The sequence below is a fragment of the Acanthochromis polyacanthus genome, chromosome 7 (assembly GCF_021347895.1).
Source record: "Acanthochromis polyacanthus isolate Apoly-LR-REF ecotype Palm Island chromosome 7, KAUST_Apoly_ChrSc, whole genome shotgun sequence".
Lineage (NCBI taxonomy): Eukaryota > Metazoa > Chordata > Actinopteri > Pomacentridae > Acanthochromis > Acanthochromis polyacanthus.
The window spans coordinates 10,426,568-10,448,201 of record NC_067119.1 but is presented as its reverse complement, the minus strand read 5'-3'; the positions used below and the strand labels follow the sequence as shown (position 1 = coordinate 10,448,201).

Genomic DNA, 21,634 nt, shown 5'->3' with positions numbered 1-21,634 from the left:
CAACTGCTGAAGAATATTTTTATTGTCAATTAATTTGTTGGTCAAATTCTCAACTAATTAAAGAGATATTTTGGGCCACAAAATGTCAGAAAATTGTGAAAAAAATGTTGATCTGTGCTTCCTAAAGGACTAGATGACATAATCAAGTGATGTTTTTATCTACAACCCAAAAATATTCACTCTAATGCCATAGTAGCAAAGAAATTAGCAATTTATTCAGTTTTAGACAACTGGAATCAAGGATTTTAGACTGCTTTTTCGTTAAAATATAACGCAAACCAAATAATTAATTATCAAAATAGTTGGCGATTAATCTGACAGTTGACACCTAATCAATTAATCATTTCAGCATTATCTGTTTGCTAATATTCACACTGGGTCGAAAGTGATATTTTCATTTATAGGCCTTTTTCGATGATGATTCATGACAAATGCACATTTGTACATTCAAGGATATGAAAATACACAAAGGTAACTAAAGCAGCTCTAATTAGCTCCACTTCTATCATTTACAACATTAAGATTCTACTTGATGCAGTGAGTAATAGATGTATAACATCACATCACATAAATATTTTACATACATTTAGTTGATTAGGTACTGTTACTTATGTAAAAAAAAAAATGAATACATGGCTGCTTAAGTGGTGTAGAGTACACTTATAGTGTGGTATTGCTATTTTAACTCTAACAAGGATTTGAATACAGCTCCATTACTGACAATCAAGGATATTTAATAGTGAGCAAATGATGGATTCCTGAGCTCCAAATTATCTAACACAGAGAGCCCTCTAGTGCTCAGACGGCTGAGCAAAATACAATCCTGGCTTGTTCATTGACATCGTAAAATAAAAGAAATGACAAAACAATCCCTGCCGTGTATATAGAAGTGACCCTGTACAAAGCAGGCTAAAGATACAACGTAAGTGTTGATATGTGACCACCCAAAGCTCCATTTATAGTGTTTAACTACAGCTGTTGTGTTGTTTGAAACAGTTACTATAGTAACGTCATAAATATCCGGCAGAGTGGAACAACATGAATGTAAAATAAAATATAGATTTTATTGTATAATTTTTTTAAAAAAAAACAAGCAACTCTAAAAATGGTTTTAATGCAGTTGTTTCAGTATAAATCGAACGTTTACCGCTCTGTCGTTTTCCACTGAAATATCAGCCGCCATTGTTGCTCCGCTGTTGCCATAGTTACCGACAACAGCCGCAGCCGTTGCAAAAGCGGCGTGTATTTTTCACTGGACTTTTACTGATTTAATAGATAGTATTTAGTTTTTTAAAAGAAGACGAATGGAGACAATAAAGAAACAGCCCGTTTTCCCGTGGTAAGTGACATTTAACGTCGTATAGACTACATTATTATTTAGTTACAGTCGTTTATGTGCCGGTTTTGACACCTGAAAATATTAGCTGTCGTTTCTTTAGTGTTTTTTTTAATTGTTGTAAAATAAGTGTTTCCACAAACCACAAATATTACAAATTAAGCTTGTATTATAGTAATATTACCTTCTGTTGGCATATGATTCAAGTAGATCCCCGACTCAACCACTCACTGTGCTGTTACTCTTTACTCTTATTGTATTTTTATGACTATTTTATTGACTTTTATTTAGATTTGCATGTTAGTTACTGCATTTAATGTTGATTTGTGTTATGCTGTTTTAGATGTGCACTTACTTTGGTCCAACCTTCCAGTGTGCTTTATTAATACATCTGACTTTGAAGGGAGCCCATCTGCACTTTAATTAAATTTAACCATTATTGCTATGTTAATATTTTTGTACTTTTAAGTAAGCAAAATCTTGAAAGCTGCACTTTTATTTGCCACGGAGTATTTTATATACATAAACGATAACAGTAGACCTACATTTTCTAGTTGTGTCATTAACAATTTCTACATATAAGCATTCCTGCAGCTACTCTGTGTAGTTTCATTTCTCACATTGCACCATGAACTGCTGTTTTACCTGTAAAATGTACCACAGCTGTCAGATTAATGTAAAATACGATCTGAAATGCAGTGGAGTATAAATGTAAAGTTGCAAAATAGGTATAACATAGTGTCTCAGAATTCTGTTTTAATAAAGTACTTGTGCTTAGAGTCAATCCACCGATGACAAACACACTGATTAATGTCTTTCATTAGGGTGTTTACCAATAGCTTTAATGTGAAAACATTACTTTCAGTCTATAAATACAGTTCGCTCTTCTGAACTGACCCACTTTAATGATGGAAAAAGGAGGAGATGAGGGATGGTGGAATACCTAGAATTCAGAGGAAAAGGGAGAGGCAGGAATAGATAAGACAAACATGTATATGACTGAGCTGTTTTATTTAGACCTACACCCTGAGAGTTCATGTCAACGAGTGATGCATTTCTCTGCTGAGAGAGACGGGATGCAGCTGGACATCCCCTCTTCTGGTTAAAGACTTAAATGCCTCTGAGATGAATAATACAATAACACATAAGAAGCAATGATACAACAACCGGAGTCAGTCTGTTGCTAAGCAGAGAGATGAGAATAACAAAAACACTCTGGTGGCATTCTGAACTCCTTGAATGCACCACAGAGTGAAAGAAAAAAAAGAAAAAGTGGAAATCTAAACCCAGAGAGCAAATTCAACGCAATTAAGTTACACAAGTTATCAATAAAAATTGACATGGCTGAAACACATATAAGTTTTCATGTCATTTTATATGAAAATATTTACTTTAATAACAGAATATTAAATCTTTCAGATTTTCCAATTTAATATAAATTTGAGGTGAATACAGCAGCATTGCAACTAATACCTTCATGAAGTAAAAAATCTGTATTTTTGAAATATACAAAACATTAATAAAATGAAGGGAGATACTTAATGCACATGTCTACGGTAAAGTAACATGGAAAAACCTGCAACTGCGATTAACCATAAAATTTACTTTTATAAAGAGAATAATGTGAAAAGTTTTTGACATAAAACGACTGCTAAAATCAATTTGCATTTAAAAACATTTTCTTTTTACTCAGTCGATAAAACTGTAAAATTCAAGTTTGATACTGTAAATTTATGCCTAAAATGAGACACAATCAGTGACGATTAACATTAAAAAAAAAAGCATCTGAAATTTTACAGACACTACCGTTGAAAAGTTGAGGGTCACCCAGACAATTTCATGTTTTCCATGAAAACTCACACTTTTATCCATGTGCTAACATAATTGTACAATGGTTTTCTAATCATCAATGAACCTTTCAACACCATTAGCTAACACAATGTAGCATTAGAACACAGGAGTGATGGTTGCTGGAAATGTTCCTCTGTACCCCTATGGAGATATTCCATTAAAAATCAGCTGTTTCCAGCTAGAATAGTCATTTACCACATTAACAATGTCTAGACTGGATTTCTGATTAATTTAATGTTATCTTTAATGAAAAAGTCTTTTCTTTAAAAAATAAGGATATTTCTAAGTGACCCCAAACGTTTGAACGATAGTGTACTTAAGTCTGTTAAATGAGAGACATTTTGTATAATTACAGACATTTTCACAACAGAAAACACATTAATAGTTTATAAAAAATATCTATATCCTTCATTAAACATTCAAACTCCCCCCTACAATCCAACTAAAAAACAGCCAAAACATTACACAATGTCATGTGAAGTTACTTTTATGAGATGGTCACTTTGCTTTTTATCTGTCCTGTTTTATGGTGCCCCAGTGGTCAGAATATTATCTTTTTTTTTAACAGTCTGTTGGGTTTTTTTTTTTTTTTTTTTCAGTGTAGAAGTAAAACACAAATTATAACCTAATCTGGTGGATTCCAGTAAATAGGAAGTGGAGAAACTACTTTAGTTTCTTTTTTTTCCAAAAAGAAACTAACACCTGACCTCACTTCAAACTGTGAACTCCACTTCTCTTGCAGAAAGTTTATAAAGATGGATAAGAACGTTGAAGTGGGGAATCATTTTTTATGGGACGTTTAAACTCCAAACACAAAGGGAACATCATGCACAGCGTTATCCATCTATCAAATCCACTGTAGAATAAACCAACACATAAACAAGACACTGACTTCTACTTAAAATGACATGAAGAGACGACACATCGAAGCAGTCTGAGTTATTACCAGTCCTCACATATAGTTTGTCTTATCAGCTCCTTTTTGTCAGAGACATTACTCAGTGATGGATTGTAACTTAGTACAGGCTGAGTGTTCAAGCGGCAGAACATAAAGCAAGGCACAAAAAGACAACCAGAGAGCAGAGAGTCTGAGGTTCAAACAGAGGCATCTCCTGATTGAACATTCAAGAAGTAGAGTAAAAATCCCCTCATTGTAAAACTAAAATTGCCTGTTTTCTACTTCAACATATTTTGGGTTGAGCAAAAAATACTTCTGTCTGACTTTTGTTCTTTAAATTGATCTGCGTTTGCAAATTAATGCATACAGTGTGAAGATGCTGCAGAAGCAACAAAAAGTCATTCGCACCGAGCTTTAGTTGATCATTGTTTGCCATTACTTTAATGTCTTAATGTCAAATTCTAATAACTGTTGATACCTAGTGAATATTGTGGAATGCAGTGTTCTTGTTACCAGTTTCATTCCTAGGAAGGATATCTGTGGTGTTCAGTAACAGATACACAGTGACTTTAACACACTGTCTGCTGTTAAAAGCTGTGTCTCTTCAGGAGGAGTGCCCTTATTCATTCTTATTTTTTACTCTACTGAATCTAAACTGTTTGTCAAGGTTCCTCTCATATTTCAGATATCGTTGTAAGAACAGTACAGTTCAATTGTTTTTGGAAATCTTCAGGTACAAGGAGAGGTTGCAGACAAAGTATCTCAAAGCCCCGACAAGCAAGCAGCCCTCGGTCAGCACTCGGTGGCATTTCATAAACACGAGCCTTGATGACTTCAGTGGCTCCCACAGTGGCCTCTCACCGGTTATTTTCCAGGGAACTCCACACCACAGCTCCGGTCAAAAGCCTAGAAAGAGCCTCTCTAAGGAGCACGCCTGCTTCTCAAAGCAGATGATCCAAAAGCAGATCCGCAGAGAGTATGTGGCCTCTGTGGAGGAACAACTCAAACAGCATCCTCTAGTTATGTACCCTCACTATAAGGATCACATGACGCCTGAGGTAAGCTGTTCTGGAGCGAAGAGGCCTGTGTTTTACATTCAGAGTAGGCAGATAATTATATGAGGGCTTGAATAAGGCTGTTTATACTCTTCATTAACACATATTTACACAGCCTTCTCTTTTCCCTGCAGCTATTTGATCAGGTGGTATCCGTATTGGACCCAGATATGTGCATAAACAGCATGTCTGTACTTCCTGCGCCTACGGGAGACCATGGAGAGGTGGAAGATGAGGAAAACAGCAGAGAGCCAAGTGATGAGGAACTGGACGGACACAAAAAAGAAACATCTGCCAATAAAATGCAAGTATACTGGCTAATTTATAGGTGCTATCATCAGTCAGTTAGAAATATGTGGCTTAATGCTAATTCTCTGGACTTTACAGCAGCACTGATGTACAACATCCAAGTAACAGAAACCCTCATATACTACAAATGAATGTAAACAATATCAAGAAAGGCCAGGGGGTCACTCTGGATCCACTGAGCACACATGAAGATGCAAAAACAGCTGCCAGACGCTTCAGAAAATGGTTTGCGATCTCCACTAAGAGCAAGTTTGTGTCAATGAATTTGTCAGAAGTTACACAATAATAACATAATAATAATGTTGAAATGATGATAGAAGAGATGTATGTGTGACTCTTACAGGATGAAGAGACAAAATGACAACAATGGTCTCTCCGTTCAGGAATCTTGTCACAGCACCAAACAGGAAGGACTGTTATGTGGCAAAAGGTTCTGAATCAAAAAGGCCAAAAAGAGTGAAGGCCACAAAAAGCTGGAAACCACAAGCGGATTAGAAAAACCTCATGTCAGCATCTACATATGAACCGTTTCAAGACCCAGGTGATAAATCCAAACATGAGATAAGAAGAGGACTTCTACCCACTGCAAAGTCTCTAGGTAAACATTTTCCCTCTCCTGTGTGTTTAATGCAGCCGGTTTGACAACAACACGAGGAGATGGGACAGACAAACAGTCGACAACGAGCTGCCACAAACACACGTGTGCTGGTTCACATTTGTATGCAGGAAATCTGCAGCAAAACTGGACTATAATAAGAGGAGAAAAAGAAGAAATGCATGTCTTGTTTCAGACAGCAGTTTCTAAATGATCTTGTTTCAAAACAAGAACAAAAACTCCAGGAGACAGGTGTGTGTGTGTGTGTGTGTGTGTGTGTGTGTGTGTGTGTGTGTGTGTGTGTGTGTGTACGTGTCTGAGTGTATAAAGGAAGCAAAAATAATTAATTACTGTATGAAAGCAGTGACTTTACATTGTTTGAAGAGCGTCTAAACTTAGACTGAACTACCAGTAAACTGTAGGCACCACATTAACAATTTCTTCCCGTTTATTCTGTTTGTATCCTGCTTATTGTTCTGTGTCACGATCAGCTTCATGATTCTAGTTTGCATTGAACACAGTTCCAAGTACCTCCAAGTGTGCAAATCTATGACAAAGCTACACATAAAGAATATCACTTTTTATACATTCCTTACCCAGCATTCAACAATCAAACACCAAAAAATTTCTTAAACACTTTATTTAAACAATAAATTATGAAAATACACCTGATTGCAGACATTTAGAAAATCTTCTTTCATCATTGAAGGTCTTCTAGTGACTCTTCAACAAACAACCTTTCTATACGAAAAAAAAGAAGAAGAATTAAATCACCAATTTGTCAGGTATAATATTATCTCCACTGTGGTTAATCAGTAACATTTGCAAAAGTTTATGTAAAGTAAGATTTCTGTGTGCTGTTTGCTTTTATTGCTGAGTTGGATTTCAGTTGTCTCGTTACATTCACCAACACTTAAGAGAATTAGCAATAATCAGTCTGACATGATGCCTGTCTTTTCTGTTATTAGACCTTGTGTGGATGTTGTTCTTATACTAGAAGTTCATACAGTCTGAAATTGTTGTCTCAGCCACTGAAGGACACACTGAACTGAAGAAAACCCATGAATGACTCCATCTGCATAAAAAAATGTCTCTTGTTACCTAATTTAGATCAATATGACGGTAGATTTGTTATTTCTTATGTTTTTTTCTACCATAAAGCTACACAAATGTTTGAGTACTTCAGAGTTGTGCTTGTGCAGTCTACTGCACTGTGTTTGTAGCGATTTGATTTTTTTTTTAAATCTACGACTAATTTCAACAACTTACTAATAGGAGGAACCAGCCTCAGGACTGTTGTCAGATCACATCCCTGTTAGCTAGTCGGGTCAGAGGTCAGCAGAGAGTAGACGGGTGATCTGCGGCCCAGCGAGAGTAGCTGCAGGGAGGAAGCATACCTCGCTGCTACCGCTGGATTCAATCTGACATGACCTAGAAAAGTCAGAGCGTCTGTTAAAGATCTGAATATTAATCAAAACCTATTGTATTTACATTCTATCTTATCTTCTGTAAGACTGCGTCTATCTGTCAGTTAGTATCTTGACTTACTGATTGGTACATAAATTGTCTGAAAATACTGACAATACTTTGTTTGTCCAACCAATACAAACAGAGAAAAGCAGGACCCTCACTTTTGAGAAGCTAAACTAGAGATAACTGCTAGTTATCAATAATGAATCATTAAGATAATAATGATTGTTGTAGCTCTTATCGTATGTTGTATTGCAAGATGAATGCTACATTTTTTTTTAAAAAACAGAAATGAGAAATTGGAATATACACTTGTACATCTTTTTACTGAAACCAAGTGTCTGATTATGAAACTCACTTTCGCTGAAGGAATTGTTGATTATTTTCCCGTTCTGCTCAGCTGTCTTCAGGTAACGTGGCTCACTGTACAGTTATTCACAGACAAACATTGCATCACTTTACACAACCCACAGCACTTTGTGGCGCCTTGCATGTTGCATGAGGGGTAAGAGGTCACGTGAGTCAGCGGTTTGGCTATCTCATAGTCTCGAGGGGAGTCATGCTCAAAGCAATAAAAAACACAAATAATGACACAAGTTAGTTTCTGCCTACCTGCCGCAGGTCTTTCTTCTTAATCTGGACTCAGCTTTTACATCTTCCACGCTGTCAGTATCGCTTTAGGAAATATTAAAACATAAAGTGAGGCCTTGCACAAGAACGTATCACATTGCATGAGAAATTAGCAGAACGTTAAGGAGTTGTTAACTAACAAGCCAAGATTTGTTGTTTTTATTGTGTATTACAGTGCAAGCGTTGAGATCCAGTGTGGTCAGTGAAACCACTCGTGTATGAATCCCCCCTCCTCCTCCATTCCTGTGACTTCTTGCTCACTTACTAGCATCACATGATTTTCAGATGTGACCTGAGCTAGCCCAAGAACGTAGCTAATCCTTAGAGTGTGTGGGAATGTAGCCAGACGTACAATGTGGCTCTGTGCACTTTCTCCGGTGCAGACCTCCTCCTGTGGAAGCTGTTATTGGTGTGTGGTCTGTGGTTCTCTGAAATCACTCCTCTCAGGTCTTTGATGAGAGATCTGAGCTCGCAGGCAGGGCTCTCCTGCCGACTCTTTGTCTTCAGCAGCCAAAGGAAGAGACAGGAAAGACAATGTAAACTCAGTGCTGCAATGATACTAAAATATTTGCTCTGATTTGCTCACATTTAAAAATGAAACCAGGAAACATGAGACAATGCTACAAAATCTATTTCTGTAGGTATTAGCAGCAACTTTTTTTTTTTTAAATCAGGCTGTTGTGTAGAAATGATTTACAATCTGTTTTCACTTCTTGCCACAGGAATGCATTTCAGTGTGTTTCTGATTTAAAGGCCGAGCAGATGTGCTGAGCTTGTGCATGTGCAGCCAAATAAAAACGATTCGCACATGCACTTGATGGGCGGAAACCAAAGGGGATCGGCAGATATACTGAGTTCCTGGATGTACCTTGATCTGGGTGTTGGAGGCATGCTGGGAGGAGGGTGCAGCAGTGTGTGCTGATGGGGTTGGTGAGTTCAGAACAAGTGGAGATACATTCAGAGCTGTGCAGACATTTTGACCTTGGAGCTCCTACAGAAAACATAAAAGTGTAAGAAACTTAGAGTAACCCACTTAATTTAATATTAAGTAAACCATTTTCCCAGTTGCAAAAACCCTCTGTCCCAATAGTATGCAGATGGCTCTACCTTCAAGTCCAGGGCATGTTGGAGTTTGAGACGGAAAAATTCCTGTTCTTGCAGCTGGATAAAATCCTGACAGTTTGCAAAACTCTCTGACATCTGTGGCAAGATGCAAGAGAAAACAGACACAAACAGAGACAGAACAGGACTGATAAGGTTCCTTTTTGACTAGAATATATAAACTTTGTTCCAGAGGGAGATCAGAACTGTCAAGAAAACTGGGAAAAAATGATGCCACACCTAGAAAAGCATATTAAAGCTTTAGAAGACCTTTTCAAAGAGCATTCTTTTTTTAAATACATTTTCTTTTCCAGGGTATTTTGTGCCTTTACTACAGAGGATGCAGTCGAGAATCGACAGTAGATGAAGGGAGAGAAGGGAATGACACGCAACACAGATTGGCAAAAGTCTGCACCTTAAATCAAGACCACCCTGACTTCACAATCAAATACTTTGGAAACAAAACACATTTTTAGAAGAAATTCTTATTCCTCATTGTTGATAACTATCAAGAAATATTTACAATAAAAATGGCTCTGTGCTGTTAAAACTGTTACAGTCTGTCACCATCATATCCAGGCTGCTATTAATGTCAGAAAGCATTTGGTGGTAGTGTAATGAATAAAATATAGTACGAATGAGCACCACCTTATGAAGGATGGCCTCCAGCTCGCCGATTCGGCCCCTCAGCTGTTGATCTTTGGACCGAAGGGCCTCCAGCTCATTGGCAAGTTGTTTCTTCTCCTCCTTGACGAGGGTAAGCTCCTGGAGCTGACGCTGGGTCTCCCTGTTCTGGTAGCGCTTCTCCTGGACAAGAAGAACAAAGACATGAAATAAACAGTGGTGCTGGTTAAAATGTATATGCACAACAAAAATGTCCAAGTAATGCATAATATAAAGGAGATATTATTATTCCTGCAAGATGACTGGCTATCTTGACAAAGGCTTTCTGCTGTACGGGTATTCATAAAAACACTAAAGTACTTCTTACCTTGCGCAACTCCTCCATGTTCTCCTCCAGATGTTGGATTCTGCCTTGCATAGTGTCAACCTGCTCTCTTCGGACAGTGATTTCTTTCTGCATGTCCAAAGCTACCTGGAGACCTGAGACAAACCAATCACAAAACAGAAAGGGAGCAAGTGCTTAACTGAGAAAGAACATCGTGCACATAGTATATCAAAAACATAAGTCACAGAGCTGTAGCTTTGGACCGGCTTTGTACAAATATACCAAAGCCATGTGCTAATGATTACTCTTGTCAGATCATATCAGAATGGCATGAAACAGAGGAGGATGAAAAATAACAGCTTCACAGAACTTTACTAATAAATATTCGTTCTCAAGACTGCAAATGATTGTCTGCATTCCTGGATTTCATTTAGATGACAGTAATTCACCATTATCTGTACACTTGATCACATATTAGATGAAAATCATATAATTCTCTGAGTTTGCTTTGTTCTTAAGGGCTTCTAATTAAGTCTCAGTTTAAATAATAATACTGTGGATCAAACCGTGTCCATCAGCTCCTTCCAGGGTCCTCATGGTGCTCCTGACCTGGTCCAGCTCACCATGAGCTTTCATTAGCTGGCTCTTTAGCTGCAGCACCACACCCTCATGCTCCTCATTCTTGCAGCTGTGGAGCCGTTGCATCTCCTTGTGCTCCTCTGAAATCGTGCCCACACAAACACATGCGTTATTTCCACAGAAAGACACACAAGCTAACACATAGGCAAAAACATGCAGCAACAGAAGGGCTTGGTTGACAGTGAAAACATACCAAACATGGTTCTTTCCTTTTTTTAATCCAGCAGGACAAGAAGATCATTTGATTTGACAAAAAAAAAACATGACGGCTGAACTCTTTCTAGAAACATGACTATCATTCCTGGTGAATGGAAGGCCTGACTGCAAAAGTCTGCTGGTCTGATGTGTCAAAAGTCCGAGAGACGGTGGCTTAACTTCTAATAAGGTGAAAATTTGAATAACAAGAATATTGTATTAAGTGTCAGTTAATGCTTGTCTACGATATTTGCAAGGAGGCTGTCCCGAATCACAACAGAAATTGTAAGGGAAGTCCAGTTGAGTTTGCTAAAGGGAATAAACATCTATCCAAATAATAATACAGAAGGGACTCAAAACAAAACAAACATGGATGCTTCACATAAGCCATGCTATGACTCAGGTAATTAAACACAAATCTAATGGCTGTAGTCCTATTTTGTCAACACACTGTACTTTAAACAAACAGCTCTTCATCCTACAACCTTTTTGAGTTGTTTAATAATATTAATATTTGCAGTGTTTTCCTTATCTCTTCTATCTATCCAACAGGATATGCACATGACACAAGCCATGTATAATGGATGTTGGGCTACTCTGTGTACATTAGACTCACTAGTCAGGGTGAGTAACTGCATACGTTGCAGCTCCAGCTGATTGGTAAGCTGCTGTTTCTCCAGAGTCTCTTCTAGGACACGCTGACTCTGCTCGACCACGGAGGCCTGTAGCTGTTGCTTCTCGTGCTCCACAGCAGCCAAGTCGGACTTGTGCTGGTCTAACTCGGCCTGCGTCAAGAGTCAGACGAGGAGAGTGAAGTTAGCAGTCGTGTTGAACAGTAAAAATCAATGGGAAGCAAAGAACAAGCGTGTGTCATCCTAATTAATGCTCCTGACCCTGAGATGCTGAATCTCCAGCTTGTGCTGGTTTAGCTGGTTGCTGAGGAGGCTGTTCTCCTGCTGAACACTGTCGATGGTGTGGCTGTGCTGCACTGTCATCTGGATGCTGCTCTCCATCTGCAGCCTCAGAACATCTATCATCTTCTCGCTGTCATTCAGCTTTAGCCACAGCGCCTCTTGTTCAGCCTGCAGGGTCTGACACCGGCTCTGAGCCTCTTCTAAACTGGCAAGATGCTGAGAAAGATCAGTTTAGTCAGACTCTAATGTGCAATTAAACCATGCAGGTAGTGAACAGATTATGCTTTATACATTATCTAAATGGTAAGTTTAAAAAATGCATCTCCTGCAAAGAATTTCCCCTAGAAAAGGAACATGACATGCAATTTCCCAGCTTCATTACCTGCTTGGTCTCTTGCTGCCTGAACAGGAGTTCCTCGTCTTTCTCCCGCAGGAGTTCCTGGGATTTCCTCCCCTCCTGGGCCCTCTGATCCAGCAGGGCCTGTAGGTAGGTTTTCTCCTCCCCAGCTTTGTGAAGCTGCTCCCTGGCCGCCTCCAGCTGTCCTCTCAGGAGCTTCACCTCCTCCAGGACCTCACACTGCTGCTGCTCAAAGCACCTCTGGATAAAGCAGGAGACACAGTGGGCTGATTGTATTTAAATGGGGGAAAAAAATAATAATCCTTCAGCAGTGTGAAACAATATAATCTCAGTGATGAGAGAGAAGCTGGCTTCAGATGTCATCTTGTGTTATTCTTTGATGGTTGATTGAACAAGCATGTTCTGCATTTAACCCTCAGAACCCCAAAATCCACCAGTCTGTATGAAAGACATGTTATCTTAAGATATATGCCACAAAAAATACCAAATTACAACACTTATCAAAGCTTGAAACTGTAGAAACAGGATGAATTGTTGGATCTTCATCTTTCCTTGAGCTAATCATGTGTCATGAGCTTCAGTCTGTGTGTCTCATTCAAACATTTACCACAATAAAACCTCTGCACTAACCAGAATCTGTAAAAAACTAAAAAAAATCTGTCTTACTGAGCCCAACTCAGAAGCCATGACTGCATCAGCTGCAATCAACAACCACATGACCAAAATTCAGCTGAACTGCAGGTTCTGTTTAGACAGAGAAGAATGAAGACAAGTATGGAAACAAATTAGAGTGACAAAAAAGAAAATAAAACCAACTTGATCAAACATAAAAAAGGCAGCATGGCTCAAAAATGGTACAGAGGAGTGAGTTGATAACACATTTTTGGAAGACGCATTCAAAATGGTGAAACATTGTTGCAGAGCTGATGTGCATAGCAGTGTAAGACACACCTAGTTTACAGAGGATGTAGAAGTGTAACTAGTAAAATATCCAAGTATGTGGAATCAGCTGTGATGGAAATACTTGTGGGCACTTATTACTAATTCCAGCTTTGGCCAATGTTTATAAAAGAAATATTCAAAGAAATTTAACTTGCACTGTTATCCCCTTTTTATGATTTATGACACAAAACTGAGTCATACTGCACAAAAAAACAGTTCTAGCCACGGTTGTGTTGTTTCCACAGAGGCGCAGGACTTTATGTTGTATTGAAAAATGAGCCCACAGTGAGTAAAAATGTTACAGCAGCAACAAATACCCAGAAACTGCTTCAGGTTCACAGGGTTAAACAAACCCTCTTAATAGTAACACCTGGTTCTAAACATTAACATGAGGATGGAATCAGTGCAGTAAGTCAAACAGTAAACAACAATCGACGATGATTAAGTGACTCCCCAGATACTGAGAACAATGCATTTGAATCACTTTTTGTACATCAACCTGGGCAGCAATAGAAATTGCAATCCTCCACCACAGGAAGCACCATTCTGGGTGTGACCTCTGTTGCCGAATTACTGTACAGATTCACTGGCTTGCACATCTTACCACACAGAAAGGAAGTACCCAACCTTTACTTACACACCTAAATAGTACCTGCCACTACACACAAGCCTTCTACTGTTAGTGTCACGGGAAAAAATAAAGACCTATTAGGATGTGCTTTGCTGAAAAGCAAAACAGAATTCATTAAGAGACTGTCATTCATTTTTCTTACACAAAATAAGTCAGAAAATTTCTTCTCAAAGATGCAGATGCCCCTGCTGAGAACAAATGTATATTGGTTGCTGTAAGACTGGTGTTATCAGAACAGTCTGTTCAACAAACCCACCCCCTTACAAGAGCCTGAATCTGATTTTGACAATCCTCTTTAACCGCTCCCACCCGTCTCTTAAGCTGCTTCACTGGCAGATTATACAAGTTACATCATGAAAAGTCAGCGGCCACAATCAGTGCTCCTTTATTATCCTGAAACCACAACTTACAAGCAGACTTTGGGCATCACACTACCAGACAGAAACAAGACTGGCTACATGCTAGTGGTTTGCTGCGGTACCTGAAGTTGGTCAAGCTGATTCTGCAGCTCCTTTTCCTGATGATGTGATCGGTCTTTCTCTCTCTGGATGTTAAAGAGCTGAGTCTGGGCCTCAATGAGCTGCTGCTCCAGACAACAAACCTATAATAAAGCAAATTACATTCACAAACTAAATAAACATTTACTAAGAACAACAGTTCGATGGGGTTCAACACCAGCACAGTTCTACTAAGTTAACATGGCGACTGTTATGTTTGACCGATGCACAAGAAACTTTGGTTTTACTGACAAACATCTAGAGGAGTAAATCTGTATGGCTGCTTAATAGTAATGCTGAGCAGGCTGATTATTTGCTGACACTATAGCTGATAACATAATTGTACATTCACCTTTACCTTGTGTTTACGGTTGGACAGAGTTGACTCAAGTTCAGTGATCTGATACTGCTGCAGTGAGGTCTGTCTGTCTGCAAGTTTTCTGTGCAAAGGAGTGATAGTTTTAGGAGACAGCACAACACCTAGCAGACATTATTACAATAATTGTAATAATGATACAATAACAATAATACTGTAAAGTTCTTGTATTGTAACTCAGAAATCAACAGGGAGAGATTACTGAACTAAAACAATTTACACTGCAAACCCTCAATGATTTGTGATATCAACTTACTTTAGCAGCTCTAACTTCACACTCAAGCTGACACCACTGTCTTTTGATGAGCTCAGTTTCTCAGTCAATGTTGCCATCTCCTGGCCGAGACTTGTAATCACATCTTCCACTCTGGAAGCACAAAAAAGCGAATAGTTTGATGAAGAAATGAATTTTTTGTTTCTGCACTGCACAGCTATTCAGTTGTCGATTGTATACCTTGGACTGATTTTAATAAGCGCAGTGTACATGAAGTGTGTATTATCTAGAATAACAGCATCTGGACTAGGATCGGATTGGTAGAGCTGCACAGTGGTCAAAACTGTCGCCACACAGCTAGAAGATCACCGGGACATCTGTAATGAAAATCATTGCTACTTGCAGTCTTTCAAATATTGACAGTAAGTAACACTTTTTACGGGTGTGACGACCAAAAATTAAAACTTGCTATACCTTTCTAGTGTATCTGCTCCACTGTATTCCTCCCTGTCCAGCTGTTCCCCTGACTGGTATGAACAGATGAAAAAAAAAAAAAATTAGGATCAAAGTTTTGAAATGTAGGAAGGAAGAGCCTACATGCCACTGAACATGATCCATAACTGACTCCCAGTACTCACCAACAAACGTCTCTCCAGTAGTTTGTCTGCGTCATTGTTGAAATCCTCATTTACCTCAGCAGTTAAAGATCGCTGCTTTGGGCTATCAGTACTTTTAGAACTAATAATCAAGTTGTGTTCACATTGTTTCTCATGCAGTGTATGGTACACCTCTTTTATTGTCTGTTCAAGTGTTTCTATTTTCTTGTTAAGTGCCAACGCTTTGTGCTCTGTCTCCTGCACCATCTCCTGCCGCTTCTGGTCGCCTGACCCTTTGATGCTCTGAAGCTCCTCCAACACCCACAGCATCTTTTCCATCTGATCAGCGTGTTTCCTCGAATCCTTCAGTCTACAAATAAAAAGATCTGTGGGTCAGAGTGATTTAAAACACTTTCTTTAAGGACAAATTGTCTCCGTGTGTTCACCTCAGATCAGACAACACATTTCTCTCCATCTGGGCTTCACGCAGCTCAGTCTGCAGGTTCACGATAGTTTCCTGAGGACTGATCGGGTCTTGTTCAGGTTGATTATGTGTCTGTGTTTGAGAAGGTGAAATGATATGTCATACGGAGAAAGAATTACTTATTATTTGTCACTAGAGCTTCACAATATATTCTTTCAGCACATATGTTGCAATCTGCTCATACGTAAGAGTCACACCACAGAAAGTCAATAAATCATAGTGACAAATAGGCTAATAGTGATGATCAAATTATGATGATTATGATTTTGGCCATAATTGTGTAGAAATTGTGTGGAAATACTTTGGATACAGAAAGGATGTGGTTGAGCAAAAAAAGTATTCTGTCAGCACTGTCTTGCCGTTGCTGTCAGTACGCGAGGCAGCACAGCTAATATGTTTGAACATTTAAATCAGCACTGCAAAGCTCTGTATGACAAGGGCAAAGCAAAAAATCTTCAGATATTTTCGCCAGTGTTACACCATATGATAAAGCTCAAAAGAATAAAAAGTTTTAATTTTCTATGCAGATGCATTCCTCTACAAAATCACCCTAATCACTCTTGAGTGATTAATTCTTGCAAAATGGAATTATTCAGATCATCTGGTGAGAATTCCTGTATTTCCTGACATTACAATATATACTCACACGCAAAAGTAACGTAAGTTTCTTTTACTCGATGAAAAATTAAATTTAGTTTCCCAAAACAAAAATGCATTTGGTACTTTGTGGTGCATGGTGTGTTCTTAACATTTTCTGTTGCGTTTTGTAAGGTTGGTGTGAAAACGGAAAACGAATCGTCGCAATACACCAATGCATTGATGATGTGGACATGATTCACACTTTGCATGTGCAAATGAATATGCACGATTTATGGACACCTTCAGTGGGTATAAATTTCATTCAAAATCACAGGCATTTCACTTGCTGTTTAAGTATGCCACGCTTAACTCTGTCCGAGACATTGCCCGTCACTTTAATGTCAACATCACCACCATTTACCGTCTCCAGTGTCGATACAACACCACACAGAGCACTGATGACCTTCCCCAAAGCGGACAGACTCTCCAGCTTGCAGACGTCCGATGGCTTGGTTCCTCTCAATTTGGTTTAAGCGTGGCATACTTAAACAGCAAGTGAAATGCCTATGATCTTGAATGAAATTTATCCCCACTGAAGGTGTCCATAAATCGTGCATATTCAATTGCACGTGCAAAGTGTGAATCATGTTCACATCATCAATGCATTGGTGTATTGCGACGATTCGTTTTCCGTTTTCACACCAACCTTACAAAACGCAACAGAAAATGTTAAGAACACACCATGCACCACAAAGTACCAAATGCATTTTTGTTTTGGGAAACCAAATTTAATTTTTCATCGGGTAAAAGAAACTTGCGTTTCTTTTGCGTGTCAGTATATATTGCAGAAAAACAATATATTGCAGTGACAGCTTTTTCAGTATTGCGCAGGTCTACGCATCAGTTTATCAGGCAATACTAAAACAATACTAAAAATATTTATAGCTAAAATAAATATATGCACCTTATTGAGCTGTAAGTCAGACAGCTGCTGTAGACGATCATCTATTGCATTTTCCAACACCTCCTTTCTCTGAGAGCTGATGCCTTTTTGGGTGACCCCCAGGTTCAAATTATCCAGACCCTTCAGAGTTGCTGCCTGCTGGTGCGTTGAGGAAATATTGTAGTCTTCAGGTGTGTCATCTGTCACTGAAAGAAACAAAAGAACAAAGAAAGTCTTTAATATACACACACATTTTATCAAATGGCTGACTTATAAAACACACTTTTGTGTAGCACAGAGAAGGCTGAGCTTTTGTGAACTCATCTTAAATGATTTTAATGTGTTGTTTCGCCTGATATCTCTTGGAAAAATCAGGAATTTGTGAGTAGCTTTAGTTTACAGTCACACTCCAGCACTCTGCAATAAACAGACGCCTACAAAACACATTATTTCTTCACCTATATGTCTGCTGCTGCATAAACAGAATGTTGTACTCACAGACATTACATCTTTGACTATGGCAGTGTTGTCCGGATGAGCTGATACCATGTGTGCAGCCAAACCTCTCCAAAGCCACCCTGGTTGCATTTTCCACCTCTTCTTGGAGTCTTTGGGTTTCCTTTGTGCGTCTGTCAAGCTCCTCGCTGACAAATTATAAAAGATAATATATAATATTAAAATTTAGACAGCATTTTGTTTTCATTTTTACCATTTTGGGATCAAGAATCTCACATTAAAGTTATCAGTAGATCCATACATGTTTTACGCATGTATATCTTCAAATAGCAGCTAATAATCATTCAAAGAAGCTAACAAATTACCAAACCAGGAATATATTATCACTTTATGAAAGGAAACTTCAGGTGAGTAACTCTACCTCAGCTCATCCAGTGTCAGACTGTTGAACGTCATCCGAAAAGTGCTGCCATTGGTTCCTGAAAAACATGTAAGAGCTTAATAGTTAAAAAACTAACCGTTTAGGAAGCTAGCTAACGGGCAGTGTTAGTTAGCTTACCTGCTGCTACTGCTTCTATTTGTTGCGCGTCTTTCGGTGAAGAATCGGAAACATGAGCTTCTTCCTCGAGGAAAGACCCGTCGGTTTTTGGCTCAGAAAGCCGGTACTCCGACGACATTCCTCTTCACGTTGGTAATTAACCCATAGATGTGAGAATTTACAAACAAGAAGCAGCTCACGACAACAGCTAGCAAGTTCTTGCTCAAATTTGATCACCATGGAGACAACATCCGTCGCTAATGCTACTAACTCCCGGCTAACGTTCAAATCAATGACGTATATAACTATATATATACGTCATCGGTTCAAATCGTCAACAAGCTTACGATGCGGAAGTCAACGTCAGATCCGGCAGTTGAGGGGAAATCTAATTATTATTTTATTTATTTATTTATTATTTTATTGTAGATACAGCGTTTTATTTGTGAAGCATTATTCCGTTTATGTAAATTCAAAAAAGAAAAAAGAAAAAAGGGGATCGTTTCACTGCTTACTTTGCACTTTGACCACATCAAATCAGGTCCAGATCAAATACACTGGTCAGGTCGAGATAAGAAGCTAAACATTCTTTAAAACCCATTTTCAAGTTAGTCACACGCTTAAAATATTTCTGAAAATGAAAAAAAGGGGGAGACACAACAGTTTTTTCATATCTTCACGAGATGATACACTGCTTTATCCTTACGAGGGTCGCGGGGGGGGGGGGGGGGGGGGTGCTGGAGCCTATCCCAGCTGACTCGGGTGAAGGCAAGGGACACCCTGGACAGGTCGCCAGTCTGTCGCAGGGCTGACACGAAACTAGTTTTCATCCTTCCTCCAAATACAGCAACCAAAATGTCCCGCATTTTCAAGGGCTGTCATTTAAGCACACTGTCACTCACAGCGTGTAAAATTTTAAGCAAAAACTTTAAAATTAGATTTTTGGGAAATTCTTCAACATTATTTGGTGGAATAAATGTTAAAAATGTTTTTGAAACATAATGAGTTAACTCAGAAAGAAATGTTTGCAAAAATGAGGCCAAAACATCAAGAAAGAGCTGCTGAGACTTTTTAAACTTCAGTCACAGGTTAAATTATCAGTCTGAAAAGTTGCTTCATATTTTTTCCCAGCAGATGGGGATGTTTAATATTGTTCTTTTTACTGCAGCACAGTTTCCTTGTAGACGATGATAAAAACATTGTTTCCCTAATGTTGGTTTTAACAATTTAACAATGAATTATAATGTTCCATTAATTTACAAGCAAACACTTAACAAATTTGTGTAAAAAAAACAAAAAGCTACTGCAAATATAGGAGCAAATCAATAAGAAAGGGCTGCTGAGACATTTACATGTAACAATGAAAAATATTTATTTATAGGAACAAGTTGAACAGAAATACACCAATTCATTCAGAAAGTAAAAGCAAACAAGGCTTCACCGTCTTCAAGGTCAAAATAGTTCACATGAATTTGAACACTAAAGACAAACAGCATAAAACACAAAGACAATACTACAACAGCGTGGCTTTAGAAGATGTGGTTCAATCAGGTCTTTGACAGTTTCATGTTCCTGTATATCACTGAATCATTCAGTTTTATGACATCTAACAGAGAAACAGGAGGTTTCCACATCACAGTGCAGTATTTGACGTATTCAATGTTGTTGGAACTCCTCCAATGTGATCAGCAGTGATCAGTTTAAAATGTCTTTGGGTTTGAGAAGCCAACTGTAATTTCTAAATTCACTCATTTTGCAGAAAGAAGAGGTCAAATACGTTTAGTTCTGAATCTGAGTTCATGGCTTAAACGTAAAATCCACTTGTTAAATATCTACTATTATAAATCTGAAATACCACTGAACAGGAGATTAAAATGATGTCAAACATGGTAAGTTTGTCTCATGCTGTGCCTGAAATCATATAAAAAGGTGTAAACATGCAAATAAATTGTGGATTTTCAGGAAACAGGAAAGCAAACTTCTAATAAAACTAAAAATACAAACATACACATTCAATTATAGGAAAATAAGACTTAAGAATTCTATGTTGCTTTGGTATAGCTTCGTAGCTAGCTGGCGACTTGTTTTGCTCATCTTTTTTTACATAATGGCAGATAAAGATCCAGGGGGACCCAGCCGTAAAAGACAACTTCACGAGTCCTACGCAAGTTTCTGGAGGGGGCGTTTCTTTGTAAATGTTAAGAGGGGGGAGGTTAGAGGGGGGTGAGGGAGAGGTTGTATGTGCGCATGCTGCGTTCAAAGTCGTAGGAAATTAAATCTCCTCTAATGCCTTTAATATCATGTTATTGTTGTGTAGAAAGGTGTGGATGTCAGGAGGAGAAGAAGGTCAGGAGGTGTGGTTCTCCTCACAGTTACATCCTGTTGTCTCCAAAAGGGCCGTACACAATGGTTCTGCAGTAAACATCCCATATGCAGATGTTTGCTTTGGATGAAGGTTTTAGCTTTGCTGTTTTCTCAGATGGTCTGGGACCAAATTGACAGAAAAGCTCTGTGGATTCTGTGAGTGTTGCTTTGGAATGTGTCTGCTAATGACTTGTTGTTGTGCTCCTCAGTACGCTACAGGAATCAGAAAGAGGAATGAAAATATTCAGTGATGTAAATGAGCAGACTGTGAAGAAATCTCTGTCTCCATCTTGTGGTGTTGACAGGAAGAAAAACACTTTTCTACCATCACAGACTGAATGTAAAGTGAACAGTTGATGACTTTATGCAGATGTGAGCATTTTGTCTGTAAAAGATGAAATGAATCAGTTTCACTTTAACATTTGACAAAACATTTGTATGTAAGGATGAAAGATCCATTTTTTCATTTCAGAAAATTGGTCATATGATTGTATTCTATGCTTTTTTTCTTTGTTTATTTTAATATCATTTTTTAAGATGTAAAAATTTCACAAAATTGGAAACAGTGTCATAAACTACATCTTCTTTGAAGATAATTACAATGTTTTCATTACAAATTATATCAAACAGAATCCATCAAAAGTGCTGCAAAATTCCTCGCTGATAATCAGGATCATGAACATCTTTGATTTGTAAATTCCTCTCCTGCTGATG

The 21,634-nt window shown here is 38.4% G+C and overlaps 1 protein-coding gene and 2 long non-coding RNA genes across 6 annotated transcripts; 2 read left to right on the top strand and 1 right to left on the bottom strand.

Moving 5' to 3' along the window:
- Positions 1-1,214: 1,214 nt before the first annotated feature.
- LOC110949426 (uncharacterized) lies at positions 1,215-5,438 on the top strand. Its single transcript, XR_007943413.1, has 3 exons — positions 1,215-1,339; positions 4,819-5,143; positions 5,275-5,438. It is a non-coding gene; the product is annotated as an uncharacterized LOC110949426 (long non-coding RNA).
- Positions 5,439-5,527: 89 nt separating this feature from the next.
- Positions 5,528-7,224, top strand: LOC127534866 (uncharacterized). Of its 2 annotated transcripts, none has more exons than XR_007943412.1 (2): positions 5,528-5,674; positions 5,793-7,224. It is a non-coding gene; the product is annotated as an uncharacterized LOC127534866 (long non-coding RNA). The 2 variants fall into 2 exon arrangements; XR_007943411.1 differs by having other exon boundaries at positions 5,528-5,698.
- On the bottom strand, positions 6,667-18,869 carry LOC110949427 (coiled-coil domain-containing protein 158). 3 transcript variants are annotated; one of them, XM_051951163.1, is made up of 23 exons: positions 18,578-18,869; positions 18,440-18,497; positions 18,061-18,206; positions 17,584-17,768; positions 16,003-16,112; positions 15,599-15,926; positions 15,435-15,487; positions 15,003-15,113; positions 14,729-14,810; positions 14,355-14,474; positions 12,325-12,540; positions 11,922-12,158; positions 11,645-11,813; positions 10,761-10,913; positions 10,237-10,349; positions 9,894-10,052; positions 9,252-9,344; positions 9,013-9,135; positions 8,497-8,645; positions 8,127-8,189; positions 7,873-7,937; positions 7,314-7,475; positions 6,667-7,119 (listed from the first exon to the last, which is right to left on the bottom strand). In XM_051951163.1, the coding sequence occupies exons 1-22, from the start codon at positions 18,693-18,695 to the stop codon at positions 7,360-7,362; spliced, it is 2,967 nt and encodes a 988-aa protein (XP_051807123.1). In that variant the 5' UTR covers positions 18,696-18,869; the 3' UTR covers positions 6,667-7,119; positions 7,314-7,359. The 3 variants fall into 3 exon arrangements, with proteins under 3 accessions (XP_051807123.1, XP_022047197.2, XP_022047196.2); XM_022191505.2 differs by having other exon boundaries at positions 6,667-6,785; XM_022191504.2 differs by having other exon boundaries at positions 6,667-7,475.
- Positions 18,870-21,634: the final 2,765 nt, after the last annotated feature.

What these genes read in the sequence shown, in the direction of transcription:
- LOC110949427 (XM_022191504.2), bottom strand. Translation starts at nt 18,695, where the DNA reads ATGTCGTCGGAGTACCGGCTTTCTGAGCCAAAAACCGACGGGTCTTTC. An exon ending in GGAAGGAGCTGATGGACACG is followed by an intron (nt 10,350 to 10,760) that starts GTTTGATCCACA and finishes GGTTTGTCTCAG; the next exon opens with GTCTCCAGGTAGCTTTGGAC. An exon ending in AACATGCCCTGGACTTGAAG is followed by an intron (nt 9,136 to 9,251) that starts GTAGAGCCATCT and finishes TGTTTTCTGTAG; the next exon opens with GAGCTCCAAGGTCAAAATGT.